General features: G+C 42.1%; 1 protein-coding gene across 1 annotated transcript in view; it reads left to right on the top strand.

The window, feature by feature from the left end:
- Positions 1-15798: 15798 nt before the first annotated feature.
- The window catches only part of COL12A1 (collagen, type XII, alpha 1), a 105252-nt gene continuing 96420 nt past the window's right edge, over positions 15799-24630 (top strand). Inside the window, exons 1-2 of the mRNA XM_012722811.1 lie at positions 15799-16224; positions 19151-19258. Of these exons, the coding sequence (XP_012578265.1) occupies positions 19186-19258 (73 nt within the window). The 5' untranslated portion in view covers positions 15799-16224; positions 19151-19185. The remainder of the gene's footprint in view (positions 16225-19150; positions 19259-24630) is intronic.

Raw genomic sequence — 24630 nt, 5'->3', positions numbered from 1 at the left:
CTTGTTGCGCCACCACGGAAGGCCCAATAAATATTTTTTGAATTGTGGTTCATACAAAAAGATATGAAAACTTCTGGTATTTTTTTTTTTAAAGATTTATTTATTTATTCATACAGAACTGGGGTACAGGCCAGAGATGCGGAGGGTGAGAGGCTTCACCAGAGACAGAGTGGGGAGCAGAACAGGCAGATCCACGAAGTACACTGCTGAGGGGAGCAGCGGGCGGGCCAGGAGAGGTCTGCCACGCCATGTGGTCACCTCCGGGGAAGGCGGGAATCGAACCCATGCGGAAGCGGCTTCAGATTCTCAGTGCTGTGCTTTAACCCGCTGCGCCACCAGGGAGGGCCCACTTCTGGTATTTTTTTCACCCGATATTCAGTGACATTCACAGAAATAAAAGTCTGAATTTGTAAGAAGAAAGCAAATTCTTTTTGACTTATTAATATGCACATTATGGTCACCAATAATTCCTGGATAAAAACTGGAAAAACAATAAATATAATTTTGGTTTTTTATCAAGAATGTAGGAATTTATTAGAAAATGTTCCAGATTATAATTAACTAATGATCAATAATTAGAAAGTAAACATAGAGAAGAACTTTTTATTTGTGAAGTTTTGACACTATTATCTACAGGAAAAGAAATTCTAACTTTTGCAAATGAGAAAGGATTCTCATAAAAAGTTGCAGCTAACAGCGTAATTATGCATAATGGATAAAAGGGTAAAAGGAATTTCACTTTTGATTCAGGGACTCATAAATATTGAACAATACCCATTTTTTTCTTCATTTTTATCACTAGGCATATGACTGTTTAGAATTAAGAGTAATTTCCCATCATTTCTTTCAGCTAGCTATAGCCACATGACAAAACTGTTCAATGTAATAGAAATAGAAGGACTGTGGATAACATGTAATGTGAATCTGTTTTATAAGATTACACATTTTCTTTAGTTAGATCATCACATTGTAGTTTTTGTTGTTTCTTTGGGAGGTACCTTGTACCACGAAGTAACACAAAGTGCTAAATGATATACTTCAAGAAAGCCAGCCAGATATTTGTGTTAACTTTTCTTTAAAGTTGAAAATAATAGGAAGAAGAAAATTGGAGTCAAACTATTAAACTGTTGAAATGAAATAAAATGACATAAAATAGTAGATAATAGAAATGGAGTAGACCAGTAAAGTCTGTGTTGATTCTTTTCACCAAAGAATGAAGAATTCACTATGTTCAAGTAAAGACTAATTATTAATATTTAAGATTTCTGATTTTTTTATGAGCTTGCTTTTCTGGATTCTCAGGATCATCTTCATTTCCTTGGAAAGAACAGCTCATATTTTAATGTGCTGAACTGCCATGGAATTTACTTTCTGACAAGTTGTCTAAATTTTCATTCTTTACATTGCTCATTTTGGCAATTTTCAAAACCTCAGCAGATCCATAAAATTCTCTCTCTCTATGTTCTTTTTATTTTCATACCTAAGGATGTCTTCCCTTGTCTCCTGCAGTGTCTTGGTTCAACTCAAACATCCTTATTTCTGGGGTCCATTATTTCTACAAATCTGTCTGAGAACCCCCACTGTGTACTCCATCCTGCTGTCCATGTCTCCATCAATGCAATTATTACTCATTGTTGAGACTTTGTTTGCTCCCCTCTCTTAACCAGTGGGCTGTAAGTGCCTTGACATCACAGACTATGACTTTCATCTCAATATTCCTGGATACCAATAAGCTGTCTGTCTTAAAGCAAATATACTACATATTCTTTTTCTAAAAGATACTTTCTCATTGTCTTTCTCATAGTTATATACCATGGGTCTAATAAGAGGCTAATAACCAAGATCTACAAGTAACTCACATAATTCAATAACAAGAAAGCAACTAACCCAACCAAAATATGGACAGAAACTAAGTAGACACTTCTTCAAAGATACACAAATGTTCAACAGGCACAAGAGAAGTTGTTCATTATCAATTATTATCAGGGAAATGAAAATCAAAACCACAATGAGATTCTACCTCATAGCAGTGACAACTGTCACATTAAAAAATAACCTAAATATATCACAAACAACAAGTGTTGGCGAGAGTGTGGAGGTAAAGGAACCTTATATACTGTTGGTGGGGATATAGACTGGTCAAAACCTCTGGTAAACAGTATGGAATGTTCTTGAAATGTTACAAATAGATCTACCATTTATTCCAGCATATTCTTACATATCTACCCAGATAATTTGAAAATACTAATTTGGAGGGATATATATGCTCCTAAGTTCTTTATAGCTCTATTCAAAATAACCAAGTTATGGAAACACTGAAGTGTCCATGGATAGATTAGTGGATAAAGAAGATGTGTTATAAATGCACAAGGAATACTACTCAATCAACAATGAAATCTTGTTGTTTGTGACAAAATGGATGAAATTGGAGGATTGGAGGGGATTATGCTAAATGAAATAAACGAGAAGGAGAAAGACAAACACTGGACTTTTGCTCATTTTGGGATATAAAGAAACTAAACAAAAGAGCAGATGAAATTAAACTAAAATATACCATAGAAACCTGCCTGGAACTAGGCTACCAGAGAGGGACAATGAAGGGTGGAGAGTGGCAGGGGAGGTGAGGTGGGTGGAAGGGGTGGGGCGTGACGGGTGGAGGAGGATGCATCAATTATTTGTACTTTGATGGTGGGTGTGGTGTGACAACATACATTTAAAGAGGTGTGGACCTATACCCTGAAAACATTATATACAGTGCTGTAAGGCAACAGTTTAAAAATAATTAAATTTTTTTAATCTGACATTTTAAAATCTTAAAATATATTTTCTCAAATATTTGCCACTTTAAAGTGAGTAGTTCACATACAAGAAAATTAACTTTTAAAAACTGTACAGCTTAATGAATTTTGCCAAATATACCTTCCCCCCTCCCCAGGTTTTGGAGACCACTGTTCTGATTTCATTATTTTCTTTTTGTGTAGAACAGCTGGGGTTATAGACCAGAGGTACAAGGGGTACGAGGATTCACCGGAGACAGAGTGGGAAGCAGAATAGTTGGATTTACTGAAATACACTGCTAAGAGGCCCAGTGGGTGAGACAGGAGAGGTCTGTTGCACCTGCCAGCCTGGGTTTGGGGATTAAAGTGAATGAAGCCTTAGGGTGTAACACTGAGATTTAACCTCTAGGCCACCAGGGGGCCCCACTGTTCTGATTCTGATTCCAGTTCCACCAATGTCGGTTTGAAGGGAATCACATGGGCATGTTATTCCTTTGGACCTGACTTTTTCTCACCAGGCATTGGATTTCAATTTCACTCCTGTTGTACATATCAATAGATTATTCTGCTTCATGTCTAAGTAGCATCCATACTCTACCTGGTCTAAATGTGCTCATCTCTTTGGTGGGTATTATCATTATTTCCAGTTTTTAAACATTGTGTTGGTACAACCATCCCTAATAGGTACAAATCCTTTCTTTTTCTTGGGTAAACCATGTAGAATGATATTTCTTAGTTATATGGACTAATAATATGCTATCCTTTTCCAAAACAATTTTACCAGTTTATACTTTTGCTAGTAGTATTTGTGGTTTTCAGTCCCATACTGCTTTAAAAATGTATATCAGGGAGATATTTATACTAGATTTTTGGCTGTATTGTCATACTTTTTTTTTTTTTAAGGTAATATCAATTGGGGACTTCGAGGAAGGGCAGCAGGGAGGGGAGTCAGGACCCAATGTCTTGGAGCTGCTGAGACCTACCCAGCCGCAGAAAAGCTGTTGTCATACATTTTAAATTGTGTAGAAGTACACGGTTTTATGTCTAGCTTTTTTGGTTTCCAGAGTAGGAAGATGTTGAATAAGAGCCATTCTTCCCCAAATGATTTCTCCACTGTTTTTGTTAGTGATACTCCAAACTCCTTGTTCGAAGTGTCATCTCCTCCCCACCCTCCCCACACAAATACTTTATTGGAATTCCATGTCCTCGGGAAGTGATCTTGCAGGAGTTGGCCATCAAGGTTTATTGGGCCTACATTCCAAAGATCTAGCTAAGAGTTGGCTGTCGTGTCATTCTAAAGACAGTCTGAGTCTAGGAGCTGCTTGCTGGTGGGAAGCCACCGGCCGGAAGAGCAGGATGAGGAGAGACGCAGCTGACAGTACCTAGGCTGGGAGGAGAAGGCTGGAACAAGATGCTCGTTGTCTTTGCCAACGATGGCAGTCGAGAACTAACTGTCCCACATTCTAGTCATGTGTCTTTAAGGAAATCATGTACCCCACTATAATATTTGAATATCAGGTTTTTAAAAATCTCCACTGCATGCTAAATAAATATCTACACAGGAAATGGGTCTTGTAGGCATTGCATCAAGATGTAATCTTAAGTGTGGTATGTGTGTGTGTGTACTGTGTTTTCTTTTATTGGTTCATTTTATTTGATCAGGAAAAACTGCTATTTCCCCTTTCATTATTTTCTGTACAACTTTCTTTTGATTCTTAAGGGTATTCTTTTCTAGATTTTAGATTAATCTCTTTTTTTGCTCCTTAAAAACATTACTTACTTTAGGATAGGTAATCTGTGGCACTTACACACATGTCTTTGCACTATTGTCCATCTCAGATCAGAGAACAAATCATGGGGCTTTAAATGTGACTGGAATTTGCCCTTCAATTTCAGGTTCTGTAATGTAATACTTAAATTACATTTCAGTGTACTTGAAGAGGGATTCAAACTGATCTGAGATGCTAAAAGGTGTCTTCTTAATTTTTGAGGGACTGTAGGTCTGTGACTCTTCTTTCATCTCCAAGACAAGCCCAAAACATCTTTTCACTGAGAAGCTCTGTCATAGTCATTTATAAAACTCCTACATTTTCCTGGAAATCTTCCTGTATTCCCTTTCTATTTATAACTGCATTTATTTTGCCTTCTTTGTGTTCCAGTGCAATGTTTGTTTATACAAAAGATGTCATGTAATCCTTTCAATGCCCTCTATGATAGGAAAGATGGAATGAAGTTTTAATGGAGTAAATGACTCGCTGGGGAAAACACATGTCCCTGCAGTGATGTCATCAACAACGATTCCATGGCCCCTTTGTTCTCTGGGGACCTCCTTTTTCCACAGACTGTCTAGCTCACAGGATGGTTTTGCTTTCAAGTAAAGCCAGTCTCAAAATTATGCTGAGTGTGAGGGCCAGGAGTTAATAGGAATAAAGGAATTTCTGAAGATAATAGCATGAAGAAGATTCCTCTGTGCTTGACTGCTAGTTCTCCAGACTGAGTGAAATGACTAAAATATTTTTTTTTATTCAAAATTTTGTTAAATACTCCTGAATTCTGATGTCAATAACAAGGCTTATTTAACATCTTGAACAGGCCTCAGCTTAGCTTGCTTTTTTAGGTACCAAGTGCTGGGCACAGCTGTCCACGGGGGTACATATTTATTACTAGATTGCTGTCTACTCAGTGGTAGAGCCTGCTGTTCATCACCCATTATCCTGTCTCTCCTCCTTAAAAGAGTTTCAGATGGGCCTGTGGATGAACAGAATAAATACGATTGTCAAACTTCCTTTACAGCTCAATGTGGCCATGTGGCTATGTTCTGCTCATAAAATATAATCACAATCATCAAAGAACAGCTGTGGAAATCTCCCTCAGAAGACAGCAAAGATCACTCAACTCCCTCCCTTATTCCTCCCACTGCCCAATAAATTTTGTTTTTTGCCTTTTCCTTCTGGCAAATTCATACATCTTAAGCAATAGCGACTATCTTGGACTATGTGGAACCTTGAAATAGACGACTCATCTGTGGAGTAATAAGATGTAAAGGGCTGGGTATTCCAGGACTTGCTTGAACAAAGCTACGCATCAGCCTGACTCTTGGCTTTCATTCCTCTTATTTTTCTTCTTTTTTTGCTATCAGCAGAACACATACATGCAATAGATTGCTGGTTGTAGGCAATTTTTTGAGGGGACTGATTAAAAATGGGAGACACATATTCTCCTGAATTCCTGGAGGTGGTCTCGGGAAGAGCAGTCATTGTTTGTCATAGGATTCGAGTCCTTTGCTGGGACTGTCCTTCCACCTGCCCTGAGATCACACAGGCAGCAAATGGACATGGCACTACCTCCCTCCTCTAGCTCCCTCTGGAGCAGGAACTAATAATGGCTTGAGGCATCTGATTATCTAAATGGGAAGCCTTGGGTGGGCCCTGCGCACGAGCTGCAGATGTCACTGACTATTTGCAGCAAGTTTTGTTTTGCCTTAACTTTAAAAGGTTGCAGATGCAGATATGTTTTGATAAGTGCCAGCCTTCCACTGCTCTAGTCCAACCCCATTCTTGAGACAGAGAGGCAATGAGTCTCTGCATGTTTTGCAAAATAAATGACGCGCCAAGGAATAGGGTACTCAGAATAGTGGAAAGAAGACCAACCAAGCAGCTGGCACCTGGATTCTAGTACTGGCACCACTGATAGAAATATGCCATTAAGCAAATTACTTAACAGCTCTGGTTTTCAGCTTTTGCAAGTATAAAATGAGGTGGTGAATGACTTCATTTCTAGGGTCCTGTTGGCCCCATCACTGATAGTCCCTCTCTTCAGTAGAGGAGGCTTACCATGCATTTTCATTTCATTTCTTCTCAGAAAGTATTTAACTAATCTGTTGAATATCAATAGAGTAAAAAAAAATGTTATCAAAAGAAAGAAAAAAAATGTTCTCACTGCTGGACCTATACTTTAGCATCAACATTAGTAAGAATAAGAAAAAAAAAAAAACATCATGGGTGGCCTTTGGCAAGTGAAAACTGTAACACGTTTTTGTCTGATTTAAACTTTTGACCCAGTGATAACAATGAACCAGATCCCTCCAGGTTTAAAGTCGAAGTGGAGCCTGTGGAGCCTGGGAAGCAGGTAGGGCTTGATTCTGGCTCTGCATTTACCAGCGCTGTGACCACAGCCAAGACGTTTCTCGCAGTGTGCCAATTCCCTCATTGTATTTTTCCTAGCTACTGCTGGCAAGACCAAACCCAAATTCAAACACCCATTTGGATCACTGAATTGGGGACCAGCCTTCCAGCTGGTTAGTCCTTCTTGCAGCTGGTTCTAGAAAATGACTCTCAATCTGCTGGGTGATGGTGGAGGGCTCAGCATGCCTTGGCACTGGCTTCTTGAAGAGCAAAGTGAACTAAGCTTAGAAGAACATATGTCAACCCTCACTGGCCATCAGCACTATCCAGGTGCCTTTAAAAATATGCCCATGCCGACTATGGTGATGGCACATGGGTGACTTGGTGATGGGAAACCCGCGGGGATTACAATGGAGATGAAAAAAAAAAAAGTACAAAGTGATGTAAAAATAAACTGTTATTAAAAAAAAAAATGCCCATGCCCATGTCCCATCAGGATGGCCTATGGACAATCAGTACAGAAGGTTTTCAATATCCTTGAGTGATATTTTTGCTCAGATGAGTTTGAAGCTTATTGGTTTATATCTACCAGGGCTCCTCAAGCCACAGGGGGTGTCACAATAGGGCACAGGTGGGAGAAAATAACTGAGATGGACAGTGTCCATTGTTAGTTACTTTTAAGAGTGGAAAGTTACTGATAATTTTTTAAAAGATCTATTTATTCATACAGAACTGGCCAGAGGTACAGGGGTGGTGAGAAGATTCACAGAGATAGAGTGGGAAGCAGAACAGGTAGACTGACTGAAATACACAGCAGGGAGGAGCAGCAGGCAGGTCAGGAGAGGTCTGCCACACCATGTGGGTCAGCTCCAGGGCCAGGGATCGAACTCACACTGAAGTGGCTGTGGCTAGCTTGCAGTGCTGTGCTTTAACCTGCTGTGCCATCAAGGAGGGCCACAGATAATTTTTTTTAATTAGAAAAAACCCTTGAGGATTGTGATTACATATAAGGTGCATCTAATGTCAGTTTGTCATGTTCCCTTAAACCTAGCTTGCTTGCCTGATATTCCTAATCCCCCAGGGCATCACCCTCCTTTCAGTCCATGGCAAGCCAAGTCCGTTATCGATTTGTTGGACCCTCCCTTCTCCTCTTGTAAAAACCTGAACAAGCATGAGGTGCTTCTAGAAAATTCAAGAACAAGCATGTCAACTTCATTTTCTTAGGTAGCAATAACAACAATAAGGCACAAGACTTTATATCAAAAAATTGTTAAAGAAAACAAACTGGATAGTCAAGCACGGCTTTCCAATTAAATCCCTGAGGTGACCATGGCCTTAATTGCACCTTACCTCCCCAGAATCCCATTACAGGGGGTGTGTGTGTTGGGGGTGGTGGTCAGTTAGTGGTTTTGTTCCAAAGCTATTGCTACCAGAAGAAACAAAAACAAAAACACAAGAAAGGAAGTCATTCAATCAAACTAGCATTTTCCCTTTAACAAAAAAGACCATGTGTTAGACTGTAAAATGATTTCCTCAATTTAAACAATGAGTGAGGACTCAATGTACTTTCGACTTGATGATCCCATCACTTGGGCAGCAGAGAGACAGGGGGAGGATGGAGAAAATTGTTTAAGCATTTCCCAGATGCTTTTGTATCACATGCAAGGTTTATGTATTCAGCTTGCGGGAGAGCCAAGGAATAACAATGGCATCGTTTTTCCTTTGAATAACTGCCTGTTGCACAGATTCAAATGTAACTCTTTCAGTAGTTTTTTACCTCGTACACAACCCAGAACAAGAGAAGGATGCATCTCTCAGAATGATCTAGATTTGTCTGAGCTGCTATTTTAATTTTTTTTTAAATATGGCAAATAGATGCCAATAAAGTTTATTAAGATAACAGTCCCAAGAATTTTGATCGTAAGCATGTCTAATGTTCTTTTGTCATGTCTTCTTGAAACTAGCTGCCTGTGCTGCTCTGTAACTTCCTCCCCAGGCATCATCATTCTACCTGTCATCTGAAATTGCCAGGCGGCCTTGACTCCGGAGGTTAGCTATGTTTTCCAATGTGCACCACCCCTGGCACCTGTGACAGGGCCCATCTCTCTTACCTGGATGCTGGCTGGCCCTCCCCGTCTTCCTTGACAGCTGCAGGCTGTCTTACCAGCAAGTTACCATGAGCCCCAGGACCAGATCAGGCTTTCATAGCAAGATTTTTGTCATTCTTTTGTTTCACAAGCATTTCCATTTTGGTATAATCAAAAGACAATGGACTTAGATGTCAGAGAACTGCCATTTCAAATTCTGGTTCCAACATTTACTATGAAACCACTTCACTCCTCTGAGCCTCAATCCTTAACCTCGAGTATACCGATAAGAATGAAATTTCGTAGACTGATATGGGAAACATGCCTGTGCGGTATCTGGAATACAGCCTGTACATTTTAATATTTGGAGCACTAAATTCCAGCATCTTGGCTACTTCCAAGTTCTAACTCCATTCCAGTTGTATTCACAAACTCTGTGCTGAAACAATTCAGTTTTATTTATTGCCTAAGACATTTCCTGCCCTTTGCTATTTTTCCAGCTTCTCATTTTGAATCTTGTGCTTGGAATGCTCACTCCTCGTCCTTTAAAGTCTTCCTCCTCCAGAAATTCTTCAGGGACCACTTTGACATATAGTGCTTTCTCTTTCCTGGGACATTTCTGCACAGGTCTGTCACACTTCCACCCGTTTGCCACAAAGACATTTGCTGCTTTTGTTTAGATTGCCTCTTCTAGGCTATTTTATACTAGCAGCTTCGAAGATACAGCTAATTTCCTCCTCCTGATTGTGGACAGTTTTGTTTACTGTCTCATGTAACAAAGATAGTACCTCCTTTCAGAGCATAGATCAGGCAGGCTGACTGCCCTATAGAAGAAATGGGCTGTCCACGTTCAAATTCCGTTCTTGCAATGCAGCCTACTGTGTATGAGAGGGTCGCAGACCTTCTCTGCCTCACGCTGTGTGAGCTGGGAGTTGGAGAGTGGCTGTGGACCATGATAATCAGCTACTGCTGTTGCTGTGACTCACGAAAGCCTAAAGGTTCTCTCTGTGTTGGCAGTATCCATTAAACTGTTGCAAGTAGGATAAAAATCTCAGAAACTCCAGTTCTTGACAACTCTTCCTATTATTTGTTACGACTCCCACATAGTTTTCTAGAATAGTATGCTCTCTCCCCTTTTCTTCTTGTTATTGGTTTGTGGAAAAATTGACTTGTAGAGAAATTGGTTGTTGAGAAATTCTCTTGATCCCCCACCACCCTCTAGTTGTTCTAAGTCATAGGTTGAGTTGATTGATGCCTTTGATGTCATTTATATTGCCCTTTTATGCCATGAATTTACCACAAAATCGTTTTTTCACATCGGTCTTTTAAATTTCAATTAACACCTCTTTTCAATTTCAGACCTCTTTTAAACCATATGGTATTCACTTATTTTGATTTTGGTCGCCATCCTACAGTTAAGTTTTTTATGGATAGGACGTTTTACGATTTTCCTTTAAAAATTGCCCACAGTTCCTAGAGTCCATAATGTCCAGAGTAACAGCATTTGCTGCATAAAATCTCAAGATGAAAATGATTTTGGGTATCTTACCAAATAATGGCCATTCTTTTCTTCTAGTCCACCAGAGGGCGCATTCCGCATTCCCGTTAAGGAGAACTCCAGCCGTGGCATCCTGTCTGCTGTGACACATCCATGTAGCTGAAAGAATTGGTGAGCATGTAATGCATTGTCCAGTTGAATCTTTCTATGCTTATACTTCGTGCTATACAGTAGCTCCAATAGACAGCAACGAAGCTTTTTGGACTATGATATCCTCATTTCTGAATGTTTGCTAGGCAGAGAGTTTGAGGGCCAAGGCCAAATCTTGAGAAATTTTCTGCCTACCTGAAAGTCTGTGTTAAGGCACACATGCATGCTACTGGCACAGAGATCAGGGCTGTGACTAAAAATTCTGGATCTTAAGCTACTCTTGATGGTTACAAGATAAATTGATTCCAGGTCCCCCACATGGTAGCTTGACTTGAACAGTATTAATCGTGTGAAAATGAGGAGGAAGCACAGAAGGTTGTTTTCTTAACTTTTAAGTGACTTTATTTCTTTATATCTTTCATATTTTACTCAAGGAGTTCAGTACTAAGTGAAAATCAACTTCCAGCAGGGCTGGACTTTTATTAAATTTAAATGTTTATTCTAAGAAGATACTGGTTTTGTATGCAAAAGTTTCACTGCTTTTTTTTTTTAATGCTTCTATAACTTTCTGAGGTCACATGGACTAGTCACTTTCTGCAGTAGTCAAATATTTTCATTTCACTGTCAAAATTGCCCCTACTCAGGCCCTCCCTGGTAGCATAAGGGGTTAAATTAACGCACAGCACGATGAAGCTCTCCACAGCCACTGCAACACTATGAACCTAGCGCCGGGCAGCAGATCCATACCGCCAGGCTGACCTCTCCTGTCTCTCCCACTGCTCCTCTCAGCAGTGTATTTCAGTATATCTGCCTGTTCTGCTCCCCACTGTCTGGTGAATACTCTCAACCTTGCACCTCTAGACTGTACCCCAGTTCTTGTATGCTTAAACAAATAAATCTTTTTTTTTTTAAATTGCCCTTACTGAGATGGGGCAGTTGTTACAGCCAAAGTGAGAGGATCTGAGTGAAGAATGTACAAACGCTGTGTGCTTCGCTGAAAATAGCCCTTTGTGAGAAAGCTTGAACTGTCAAGAATGAAGGTGAGTAGGACGTCTCCATCCCTTTCTTTAGCGATCGCTTTGGCTTCTGGACACCTTAGTTTTGCTTGTACAGACAAGGTAGTCTACAGTTCCTAGTTGTAATCTTAATTGAGGAGACTTAACGGGGAATTGCTCAGGGGCCCAGGACAGAACATCAGCTCAATTGTTTTTCTCTGTTGCTGTGTGCAGGCTTTCTTCATCCAAGAAGAAGAACTCCCCCTGGGTACTGCTGCCCACGCTGCACCCCCAGGACCCCCAGGACCCCGGTGCTGGGTGCTGTGCAGTCCACGCCGCCGCAGGGGTAACTCAGGTTTTTGTTTCCCTGCTCACAATGTAAATCAGCAGGAACTTGCAATGAAAACATCCAAAAGCTGCCTCACCTGTTACCAGGAAGGCTGGCTAAGTATTCAAGTAAATCAATGAGGAGGCATTTCTGCCTTTTGAGGAATTAAAGGAATGGGCTGCCATTTGAACTTCCTGAAACCCTGCTCTTCCTTTACACCTGCTCCTCATCGTTTACACTTGGCTGGAACCTCTCAGCTACTGGGAAAGTTTCTGTAGCGACTAAGTAACTCGCACAACAATTTATACCACCTCACCACTCATTTTTCCCATCGAGTCTCTTCTCAGTCCTGAGAATCAGAAATGAACGACGCGTCTTTTAATAGAACGCAAGTAAAATTTAACCACGATCTTTTAACGTTGACCTCCGAAGCCAGGGCTCGTACTGACCGCTAGAGAGCGCTTTTAGACAAGAAATCCGGAGCTCGACCCGCAGGGCACGCTGGAGTCGGAGGGAGAAGAGGCGGGCGTGTAGACTTGAGTGTGGAGAGGGAGATGAGGGAGATAATCCGAGGACTGAAAGCACAGAAAGTAGCCAAACTGAATAAATCCAAACCAATCGACACATTATTGTAAGTGTGTTGCAAACCTTAATGGATTTCAAGAAAATTTAAGAATTAAACATGAGCATGAGGATTTACCCATTTTTGTTTTACCCTTTTGTAAACTCAGATTCTAACACTCTTGGCCACCCGGTCCATTAAACAATGCTAACTTCATGCTGGGAGGCCCTCGGGTCCCTTTGGGTACTTTCAGGTTGCTTTCACATTCCCCTAGGATTGTACTTGAATTTAGCTTGTGGATTTCCATCTGTATGTCCTCAAGCTAGGGTGTCTGTCCCTCTTTCCTGCTCTCATCCTACTCTTGAACTTTGAACCTAGGGAGCCTTTCATTGAGGATGAGAGGGTTTTTGAGGCCTGATTTATGATGCCAACAATTCTTTGCTTCACTTCTCTTCACATCCTTTAAACTTAAATATTTGAGCGAAAATGCTCTGAGCAATGAGAGGGTGCTTTCTGCGTCCCATCCAGCACAAGGCTCTCGCATTTGGCGAGTCTACCAATTTTTTTGAGCTCTTTTGGGGCAGACTCCTCTAGTAACCTTCTGTGGCCTCCAGATTCTTGAAAAGGAAACCTAAGACAGCCCTAGGCTCTCTGGAGGTTGACTGTCAACTACCAAGTTGATGACTGCTTTCACAGCTCTGCGCCAAACAAGAGATTAGTCACTTTTATTTCACATTTTATATTTATTTTCTTACATTTTTGTTCATTTTTGGACAGTATTTGGTTTCTCTTCTCCGTGTAGTCTTGATAATTCTCCCACCACCATAGCACCTGTGATCTATCACCACAGTTGCTTGTGCTCTTTCCTCCCCTGTTTTGACTCCTCTTCTATCCTCTGCTATATGCCTCAGATCTCTGGTCAGCTTGCAAGTTTAGTTTTTTAAACTGATCTTTGTTTGGTCTCTCTATATTCAACACATAAGTGGTAAATATGGCTAGTTATGGTAGTGGTGGTTACTCATCCTTTTCTTTTTCTTCCGACTTATTTCACTTAGTGTAATCCCTTCCAGCATCATCCATGTTGCTGCACATTTTATTGTTTGATGGCTGAGTAGTATTGCATGAGCCATTTATCTGCTTTGGAGCATTTGGTGCCTTTAGGTTGTTCCCATATTTGGCTATTGTAAATAGTGCTGCAATAATCACGAGTGCAGCATGATTATTAGAGTTTTCGTGTCCTTTGGGTAGATGCCTCGGAATCGCTGGATCATATGGTAGATCCATTTTTAGTATTTTTAGAAACCTGCACACATCTTTCCTTAGTGTCTCATTTTAAACCAAGAATATTAGCACCTAATGTTTCACCTTTCCCTAGTCATCAACAAAATTTCAAAAAGGACACAAGATAAGAAGAGAGAGATCCACCCCCTGGGCTATATGCACCCACCCTCCCCACCCCTCCCCAGCCCCCCAGCAGGTCTGAGATGGCTGAAAAGGCAGTTTTTTTCCCCTTTCCTGGCTCTGGGTGGGTGAATGGTTGGTTTTCCAGGGACGTCCCTGATTGTTCCAGTCTGGGCACCAGCCAGGGTTTAAATGGCAGGACATGGCACTACAGGGTGCTGAGACAACAGCTGCCAGGACCGCTCTGCTCTTGGGCTGTGCCCGTGAGGGTGCGACCGCCAATGAGCAGCAGTGAGGGAAGAGTCCAGTGGGGACACAAGTGGAGTACTGACGTGGGTGCCAAGGCCACTTCCTCACAGGTGGTGAATAGCGCCTATTGGCATCCTGCTGACAACTGCAGGCTGTGAAGTGCTTTTCGGGCTATCCGCATCCCAGATGCCTGATGAGCTGGTGGTTTGTGTCTGACACCGGATTTGTGTGAATGTGAAGGGGAAAAGCCTGAGCACTGCGCGTGTGTGGGCTCTTTGTGCGAGCTGCCCAGCTGGACTTCGAGTGGGCTGTGTGTGCTCGGGGAATGTGCAGAGGAGGCGACTCCCATTTTTCTCCATTCTTTCCCTCCAGTACTCAAACTTCCTCTGGATTTCGCTGGTGGCAGCCTGGGTGGAGGGCAGGGGGTCGCCCTGCAAGTTCTTGTCATTATAAAGGCAAGTTCGGAGGCTTTTGTGCCTGGTGGAGGGAAGGCCAACTTACAGACGCCAGATCTAAAGGGGAAGAGAAGTTTATTATACTGGCGACCAGACCTCCGCTTTCTATTATTCCGGGGGGTCAATTCCAGAGTTGACCCTTCAGAGGTGACCCTTGGGTTTCAAGAGGTCAAAAGACCCAGGCTTTGTGCTGAGCGCACAGATGTATGTAATTTGAACCTCTCCTGGGGCACTTTTCTGATGCCTAGTGAAAAAGACCCTAGCTTCCTCGCGTACGCCTAGTGTAATTTGGCAAGTCTGGGAACCAGTTTCCCAGCTCAGATCTGAGGGGTGGAGCGGAATGGGAGGGGGTGAGGGGGTTAAAAGAGGAGGCGATGTTGCCAGAACTCTGCTTGGCCTCCATCTCCCCTATAGTGCTGGAAAATTTACTGCCTTTCGTTCCCTGGACTCCGAGGGGTTTTCAGGTCAAAGCTTTCAGTCCGAATCTTCCACTGGGGACGAGTTTTTGTTCTGGTCCTAGAGAGAAATTTCTACAGTAGCTAGCTAGTTTCTAAAAGCGGCTTCCAGTTCTAAAGACACCTAGATTTCATTAGCGTTCCTCGCTCTCTCGGCTTAAATTAAGCCTCCAGTTCTCTCTCGAAGCATCAGGAGAGCGAGACAGGGCTGTGAAAGCCATCCCATCACTGAGCGCCGCGCGGGCGGTAGTCCGGGTTTCCAATCGCTGCTTTGAGATCGAAAAAGACAGAAGGCGCGCCGCGTGCACAGACAGTTAGTTAATGGAAACCCTGTAAATCGGTTTTAAGTGCACCCAAGACTGGGGGGCTGGGGGCGGGCGGGGGGAAGGTGTAGGTGGTGATGATGGGGGATGGGGTGGATTATACATTTTTGAAGTTCTGAAAATGCAAGTTACAGTCATTCTTCCTATTGTTCTTAATTTAGGAAAATAAATTCATTAAAGAAAATCGCACGGATAGGGAAACCCGAGTTTCCCAGCCCGCCCCAAGCGGAGGGAGTTCGCGGTTTCCCTTGGCAGTGGACCCGCGGCAGCTGTCCCCCTCCCGGTTTCCTTCCCCCTCCCCCTCCCCAGCGGGGCAATGCTACTACGGCGATCGCCACCTCACGCCGAAGGAATGCTCGAAGTATGCACACGTTCCCAAAAGTAGACCTCCTTCACCGCCGGAGGAGCATACATCACCCCGTGGCAGCCGTCCACCTTCTCAGGCGTTTCGTAACCGAGTAAACTGAGAGCTGGGAACAGCCCTCTATTAAGTAGCCTGCGGCGCGGAGTCTCTTCCCACTCGACCAAGGCGAGCCGCCCCTGACGCGTCCGCGCACCCTCCGCCACAGTCCCGGGCCATCTCCGCCTGTTCCACGGTGCCTGCCGCGCCTCACCGGATCCTCAGCCGCCTGCTTCTCCATTCCGGTGGCCCAGCCGCCCCCATTCCCGCAGCCACCAGGTGCGCCGGGAGCGCAGCGCCGATTGCCCAGACGTGCGAGGGGCGGTGTCACACCCAGCGCCAACTGCACCGATCGCCGGCTGCCACCACGCGGGGAAGCCGCAGCCGCCGCCGCTGCCACGATCCTCCGGACCGCCCCAGGTTAGTCCGACTCGCAGTCCCTTCGCCTCTCCTGTCCCTCCCCAAAGATAACGAGTGAACTTGCAAACAGCCTGTTACTTGCTCCGCCCGAGGTCGTTAAGGTCCACACCGCGGACCCTTTGGATTTGTGAGAATGGAGACGTGCGGGAGATTGACCCGGTATAGTGAGATTTTGGGATTCGTTTGTATCTTTGAGGGAGAAAGCAATTTCCAAAGAGCTGATGGAGGGCGGCTGTGTGTGTGTGTGTGTGTGTGTGTGTAAAGCATCCAGTTGTTTGCAGGGGAGTTTCTTCTGGAGATGCTGTCGGTTTGAATGAAGGGTGTGCCGTGCCGTGTGGCCACCTGTCTGTCATTACCTCGCCCTGGAGCTTTGCCTCGAGTGGCGCCTGCTACCTCGGCGCTGGGCAGGTATTTTCGTGGCGCCTGGTGCGGATTCTTTCGAGCGCCGGCTGAGAGTTGTGTGTGTGGCATCTCGAGACAGATTCCTGGTAGAATGTTCTGGCCCTCTCCCTCTTCTTTCCAAAATGAGACTCCAGGTTGAGCCGACTGGTTCCCCAGCTCCTAGAGAAAGTTCCCTCTCCCGACCTCTTCCCGGGTGATTGGTGGAGGCTGCTGGATCTTCAGAGGTGGTTTCCACCCCGGATCCTGGAAAGTGTATGTGTCGGAGATAATGGGGCTCCAGGTTTATTTACCCAGCGAAGATTTGTAGCTAGTGAACAGAAGCGGTGCCCCAAATTGAGCATCGTCAGGAGCTGGGGTGTGACTATTTGGGGGTTTCCCCGGACCCTCTTTCCTCACCACAAATGGAATATATGGTCTCGAGGAGCTGATGCTCTGGGACGTGATGGGGCAAGAAAGGAAAAGAGCGCTAAACTCGCCCTTGGCTAACTCATGTCAAGGTCGCGGTGGGCTGGAGGTAGGCAACTAGCACAGGATCTGGAGGGACCCTGCGGGGTCGGGGGTGTGGTAATTTCCTTTTTAACGGAATTGGCTTCCTCCCGCGCAGGGGGGGCGGAGTGTGTTGACTGAAGGAGACGCATCCCTGAGGACTAGATTCCAACTCCCCTCCTCGCACTCCTCCGAAACTGACTGGTTTTCATTCATGAAGGTGAACTGAGGGAATCCTCGCTGCCACGTAGGGGAGTCCGCTTTCAGACATTTACGTCTGAGAATGCGTAGGGAAGTGCTGTTAAACATTCAGATAGATGTTTTGGCAATAAGGAGGGATTTTTTTTTTTTTTAAACATATGGACCGAATGCCGGGTTGGTCTGATGAATTAAGTTCAGATACCCCGTCGCGACGTGATTCATTCTTACCGTGATTCACTCAGCCGACAGGTGGCGTGCTAGACCCAGACAAAAGCTCTCCCATTGCTCAAATTTTTGTGGCGTTCAGCGGTTTAAAAAAATCTGCACTTAACTTTTTGGTGGGTCGATTGTCATCCTTTAACTTTTCGCAAGCCAAGTGAGTTGGCTTTTTCAGAAGTTTACGACTGCCAACTGAGTTGGAAATTATTATAGCAAAGTTAAGGCCAGATGATGGAAACAATGGGCCAGTCTCACCTCTTGCTTTTTACTGATGTAGAAGAGGGTTAGAAATGTCAAACAGTTGTTAATTAGGAAGAAAGAAATTGCTAGAGCACTTGGACCCCAGAGCAGCGCCAACATTTTAATCTTGGCTACATAAAAAAGAGCTCCAGGCAATTTGGCACACATGCACATCAGACATTTAAAATGCAATTTACACTCAGGCCTAGGAAAGCTGCCCCAATACTTCGTGCCAATAATTTGGAAAGACATGGTTGGAGCTTGTCAGTTTCTTTTCTCAAAAAAGGGCTCGACCTTTGGCTCATTTTTGGATTCCCAAGCAGACTCAGTTTTTCATGAGGCCCAGTCTGTTGCCTTACAATGATTTATGTACCTCAGAGTCAACTCTTTTTATGTTTTGCCTCTGGAAGTTTCCCAACTCAATTTATTGCTAGTAGCATTTGTCTCTTGGTTGGGTTTTAGAATATTTTAGCATCCTGCCCTCGGGTCCATATAGATCAAGCACCTACTGTGTGCCAGGAGCCATAACAGATGAATAAGGTCTTTGTCTCTAAGGAATTGCAACCTAGTGACAAAATCAGGAAGATTCAGAATAGACTGTATCCTCCATCTGTGCATATATACCTGTAATGCGAGATAAATGAATAATTAAATGAAAAAGTCAATTGTTGTTGAGAGTTTTTATAAAAATATTTCAGGAAAACAGACAAGAGTGTTTTGTCTCTTCTATTGCTTGTTCCTTTTTATTATGTATTTTAGAGTTGTTTCTCATCTTGAGTAAAGCATTTATCAGATGTGAAGACAACACAGCTAGCAGGAAGGTCAAGTTTCAGTTGTGACTTTCATATTCCTGTAGAATCCATTTCAGACCTCAAGAGCTGCATATTTGTAGGCAGAACAAAATAAAGTAAAAAGAGCAAAAGAGGTTTATTATACTTTTCCAAATTATCCTGAGACCACTAAAGTACAGTTACCTAAAGAGTTCAGCAGCTAGGAAAAAAGAGGCCAAATAAAATCACCAGCTGGAAGAAACATTTAGTTGAGTCAGGGATAAAATGTCCTCTGAATTAACCATCACCCAGGCGGGATGAAGTCATGTGGGGCCTAGTAAGACCTTCACCCGGGATGCTAAGCAGGCCTAGCCTCCAGGAAAACAGGACCCTCTTTAAGCTGTATTTCCTCTTAGTGTCATGACTAAATTTCTGTAGATGAACATAACTTCGCCTGCTTCACAATAGGCCCATTATATGCTGCGCTCGGATCCTGTGATTATATGGCAGATCTGGCCAGGTTCTGACCCAGGTTCAGGCTTCCGTTCTAACCTGGTTCCAGGTCTGCTTCCACCTGGTTCTGATGCCATCACTGCTTGCTCTTGCAGATCCCTTCATGTGGCTGTGAGCTCGGAGGGCGAGCATGCGGACCTGGCTTACACCAGCGCTCACCGCCCTGGGCGTGGCCCTGTTCCTGACTTCCGTTGATGCAGAAGGTAAAATGCTCTACTTTCACCTGCTTCAATGACAAGGCAGAATTCTAGAAAGGACAAAACCGAATCTTTCTTGTCGCTATTGTTTGCTCTGTTTACTCTACACTTTGTGGTTTCCCTCCCTCCCCCACGGGTGATTTCTCTCCTCTAGAGAAACGCCCCCTTTCTACTAAGGTTTGTCCACTTTCCAACTCTCAGGTCCAGTTCTTTCGTATTCTGCTTAATCCATTCTGTACAGTGCTCTGTGATCTAGCATTTGTCTCTGCGGTGTGCTGTCCACACTGCCATCAACACTGGCGCCTTGAGCATCAGTCGTCCGGGAGGAGGTGATGGCTGCACCCCGCACTACGGACTGGACATCTCCGGCTATTACCCTGAACCCCGGAGCGCGGGTGCGTTCGCTGGCGTGATTGGTAAACAGCTAGCTGAGGGCTGCGACCCCAGTGACACACGAAATAAAAGACTGCAATAGCCGCGGCTCTGCGCGTCTGTGTGTTTTGTGGGGATCTCGGGGCGGCTAGGCGGAGGGTGCAGGCTAATGAGGTAGCCACAAAACCGCCCAGGGGATGGGTGGCTAGCAGAGATCCGGGATCCGGGGTGTTCCCGTGGCTCACGGTCGCTGCTCTCCCTGTTCCTTTCCCAGGGTGTAGAGGACTATGGCCCAGGCCCAGCCCGGAACCCAGGAAACAAGTGGATGTCAGACAAAAGGGACATCCCTCCTTCAGAGTTCCTCCCATTTATTTTCCTTCCATCCCTGCAGCTGCAGACTGAAGTGCGATGGGGACTCGGGACTCAGAAATGGGTTTAGTGGCATCAAGGTCTGCAAAATTCGTTGCAATGAGCATTTAGAACCACTTCTCAGTATTCATTGAACAAGTCATTACTATATATTAATCCCTTGGGGGTTTCTGTGCTCTCTCAATTATCACTGGGGAATCTGACAAGCTAGACTCACTGTTCTTCAAGGTTAAAGGATAATAACACCATAAAGACGTCTTTAAAGATTGGGTTTTCCATGAGAAACTATTCCTGATGAAGTTAAGGGAGAAAAGAAATGCTTCTGTGTGGAAGTTTCAGTGGGCTTTTTGGGAGGTGGTGGAGAAGTAGAGTGGTTTCATAAAAACACTGGATTTTTACAAAATATTCAATTATTCAACTGAATGACATTCAATTCATTTTCTATCTCAAAACTGCAGGTACAGAAAAATTGATTAGGAAAAGCAGATAGTCTTTAAAATATATGGCACATTTAGAAAAGTGACTGGAATTTGCAGATTCTCCTTAACTGATTTTTTTCTTTTTCTTTCTCTTTTTGGTGTGTGTGTGTGTGTTAATATACAGGCTTTTCAGAGTGGCCTCTATGAAGTAATGCTTAGTTGAGGTTGCCATTAATGTTCCTTTCTATGTCGTTGTTAGGAAGGAATTTTATTTGAGGAACTTCTGGGAGCCTGACTGAAGATATTTTTAGATAATTCACTGAAGTGGCCTATTTATTGCTCATTAAGAAAATAGTTATTTGAAAATCAGAAAGATTTGAGAATTCTTAGGAAAAGAATTAAGTTGGGAATGATGTAAGTGGAAAAAAATCAATTCTGAATTGGATAATGGCTGGTTAGCAAAGTGAACTTAAAATGAACATTTTACTATGGACTTTGCTGATTGTTTCCATATTTCTTATATCTTTTCAATTTGTATTTGTTTCCATATGCTGCAGCACGTTTTTTCCTTAAAAAAATGTCTTTTCTTCCACTTCTTTAGATCAGCATTTAATAATCATTTTTTAATGAAAGTTTTGTTGGTCTTGATTTTCTAATTTGGCACCATCAAATAATAATATATTGTGAGCCACAGTGCAAGTCGCATATGTAACTTAAAATTTTCTGGTTGCCACTTCAAAAAAAAAGTAAAAATAATATTTATAATACACTTATATATATACTTCACCAATATAACCACAATATTAGCATTTCATACAAATCATATAAAATTACTAATGTTATTTTTTACTTTTTTTATGAAGTCTTTGAAAGTGGATGTGTATTTTATGCTTTCAGTGCATTCATTTGAAATTGGCCACATTTTCAAGTGCCTGAGAGCCACATGTGGATGGTGGCTCATGTGCTGGACAGCACAGCCGGCGTGTTAACTACCAACTAAGTAGGGCTGACAAACTTTGTGGCCAAGATCTTTCTGGGAACTGTAGGCTGGAAACAGTGTCTTTGAAATATTTATTGGAAAATTTTTAAAATTTCAACTTGTACCCCTGTTTCCTCTCATGTCATTTTGATCTTAGTTCTAAAGTAGCCATGGATGCTTTTCTTTTCCTGGTGCCATTCATACTTGTTCTTGTATTCTTCCTCTTTTCCTATCAAATTTTTATCTATTTATTTGTATGCATGTGTTGAAAAGGCAATGCTTTTTGGTATTGACTTTTGCATTCTTTTTTCCACAGTGATACTATCTTCATTCTATTGTTTTCCTTATCTCTAATTATAAAAGGAGTTTTTCTTTTCATAATATAGTATTTATCCTATTGAAATAAAGGTGAAAATTATTTTTTTAACTTCACAATTTATAATTTTTAGCCACAGCATAGACTTTATTGGCCTTAAAACTCAAGTCAGTGCTCTGATAACCTGAAATTTGTGGTTATCTTTGGTTTGTGTTTCATATAATATTTGACAGAGATTTAGAAAATTTAGCACTTTGTATTTCAAGTCTAATGGCCAATTTCCCCTTAAAATTAGACAGCTTTCTAATTGACCTAGAATTTGAGAATGAAAAATAAAGAGTTTTGATTTTAATAAATCTGATTAATCATTTATAATATGTAATGAACAATTGAATATTATGACTTAGGGCTACTGCTTACATTATCTTGTGTCTAGGTTGAGGGGTGTAATGCATATTTTTATCATCTTGTGTCTAACTTGTAACAGAAATTTCAGTCTAGAGGAGAACTTGTTTATTGTGTATTCTAATGCTGGCATTTAAGTGCTAGCTTGCCCACACTGTGCTTCTTTCTTTTTCTTTAAAACTAGTCAACTCAGTCAGTTTAATGACACATTTTGTGCTGATTACAGAAAAATGTACTAGTTATATTAAATATTAACTTTTCAACTAGTTACATTTGGTGTTTTCTAAAGGCAAATTAAATGAATATATCATGGTAAATATCACTGAATTTATATTAGTTTGCATGGAATATACAGCTTGATGTCTGTTCAATATGATAAACCATATTTTTTGCACAGTCCAGAAAGTTTCTACCAGAGTGGTATACATTCAGTGTTGTTATCTCAGTGTTGTTAACTCAGACTAAAGAGCTTCATTAAGATATTTCAGTAGTGTGTTCTCAGTTTCACTTTAACATGTTTTATATACATAACCAAAACTAATTAGACTGTTTCCTCCCATCAGTCTGTCCACCCACTCAACCACCCATTCATCTTTGTACACTAGATAAATTCTTGGACATACGTGTTTTTGGGGACATAATGAAAAATATATTTTTCAAATTGTGTATGAAGATAGAAACTTTAGTTTTTTTAAAAAACTAGGGTGCTGGCCAGAGGTGTGTGGGTTGAGAGGCTTTATCAGAGATAGAGTGGGGAATATAACAGGCAGATTGACCTTGTGGGTCACCTCTCTGGCCAGGGATCGAACTCATGCTCCAGTGGCTTTGGAGAGCTTCATAATACCGTGCTTTAATCCATTGCACCACCAAAGAGGGACCAGAAACTTTAGTTTTAAAATTGGTTGAACAGGGCCCTCCCTGGTGGCGCAGTGGGTTAAAGCACTGCACTGAGAAGCTAAAGCCACTTCCGCATGAGTTCGATTCCCGCCTGCCTGGGAGGTGACCACATGGCATGGCAGACCTCTCCTGGCCCACCCACTGGTCTCCTCAGCAGTGTACTTCGTCGATCTGCCTGTTCTGCTCCCCACTCTGTCTCTGGTGAAGCCTCTCGCTGCCCCTGAGCCTCTGGCCTGTACCCCAGTTCTGTATGTACAAATAAATAAATCTTAAAAAAAAAAATTGGTTGAACAAGTGTGTAATGTTAATGACAAATTCTCTACATATTTAAATTGAAGGTGTCAGAATGCCACATATTTATTATTGACAGGTATCAAATAATGACTTTTTCTGGAATATACATGCATATATATATATTTATCTTTTATTTACTTTAAAAATAATAAATAGACTTTTAGTGAGTCAAAGAATAATTGATTATATAACACATAGAGTTCCCATATACCTACCCCTGTTCAGTTTTCCCGACTGTTACTATCTGGTAGTAGTGTGGTATATATGTTATAATTAATGAACCAGGATTGAAAAAGTAGATTATATATTAATGAAGTGCATATTTGTGCATATTAATAGGTATCTAGGGTTACTTTTTCACTGAAAAATAAGAAATACTTTATTTTTTTTACATCTATTTTGATATGGTAGATAATTATATACTCTAAGAGTCTGATCATAGGATCAAAGGTTTTCTTTTTATTAATTCTGATAACCTCTCTGAATCTCACTGGCTCATCTGTGCAAAGGGGTTATTAAGGCCCACTGTGCTGGCTGTTATGAGAAGAAAAAGGGACTGTATAGAAAGTGACTGACTCTTTCCTTACACAGACTTGGCACTCAGCAAGTATCAGTTACTGTTTTTCCTAAAAAGTCCAAAACTCTGCCAATTTGTGTGATAAACTGTCATCAGAATGCAGCTTTCATGAGCATAACTTTTTGAAAGTAGACAGGAATGCTCATAAACATAAAGTTAAACTGCTAGTTTTGATTACTTCAAATTTTGGTCTCTTCACTATGAGTACTCAGGTTTTATTGATTCACGTATAGCTGATTGCTATATAGATGACTATTTCTCTAGGTTTGGATTATCTCTCTTTACAGCTAATAGTCTTTGCAGTCATAATCCATAAGCAGAGAGTTCACTTTTGAAATATTCTGGCATCTGCATTAATTTAGGGTCCACAGATGCTGCTTGTGCCAATGCAATGGTAGTTGTGAGTTTTTTTTTTTGTAAAAGAAAAGATTTTCAAATTAATGAAATTATTTGAAATCATTGAGTCATTTTGCAGTGGGGCAGTGGGCATGGATTCACACACCTGCTTTATTACCTTTTTTTCATGAAATAAACAGAAACATGTATATGTAGAATGGCCAGCCTGAAAGGTCTGACTTAATAAAAGTGATGGGAAGAGGAGTGGAGTGGGCTCTCTGTTCTACATATGTTGGGCGACCATTCTTTCCTTTCTTTTGATTCCCAAGTACCACATCTGAGTTTCTTCGAACACCTTAAAGTCCTCTGAAATGTTTAAGACTTTTCCCCACAGTCAATTTTTCAGTTTATCTG

This window comes from Condylura cristata, unplaced genomic scaffold, assembly GCF_000260355.1.
Source record: "Condylura cristata isolate star-nosed mole 26May11 unplaced genomic scaffold, ConCri1.0 scaffold00001, whole genome shotgun sequence".
In the NCBI taxonomy this organism is placed as follows: Eukaryota; Metazoa; Chordata; class Mammalia; order Eulipotyphla; family Talpidae; genus Condylura; species Condylura cristata.
The sequence above is the reverse complement of the archived record's forward strand: the minus strand, read 5'-3'. Positions and strand labels throughout refer to the sequence as shown.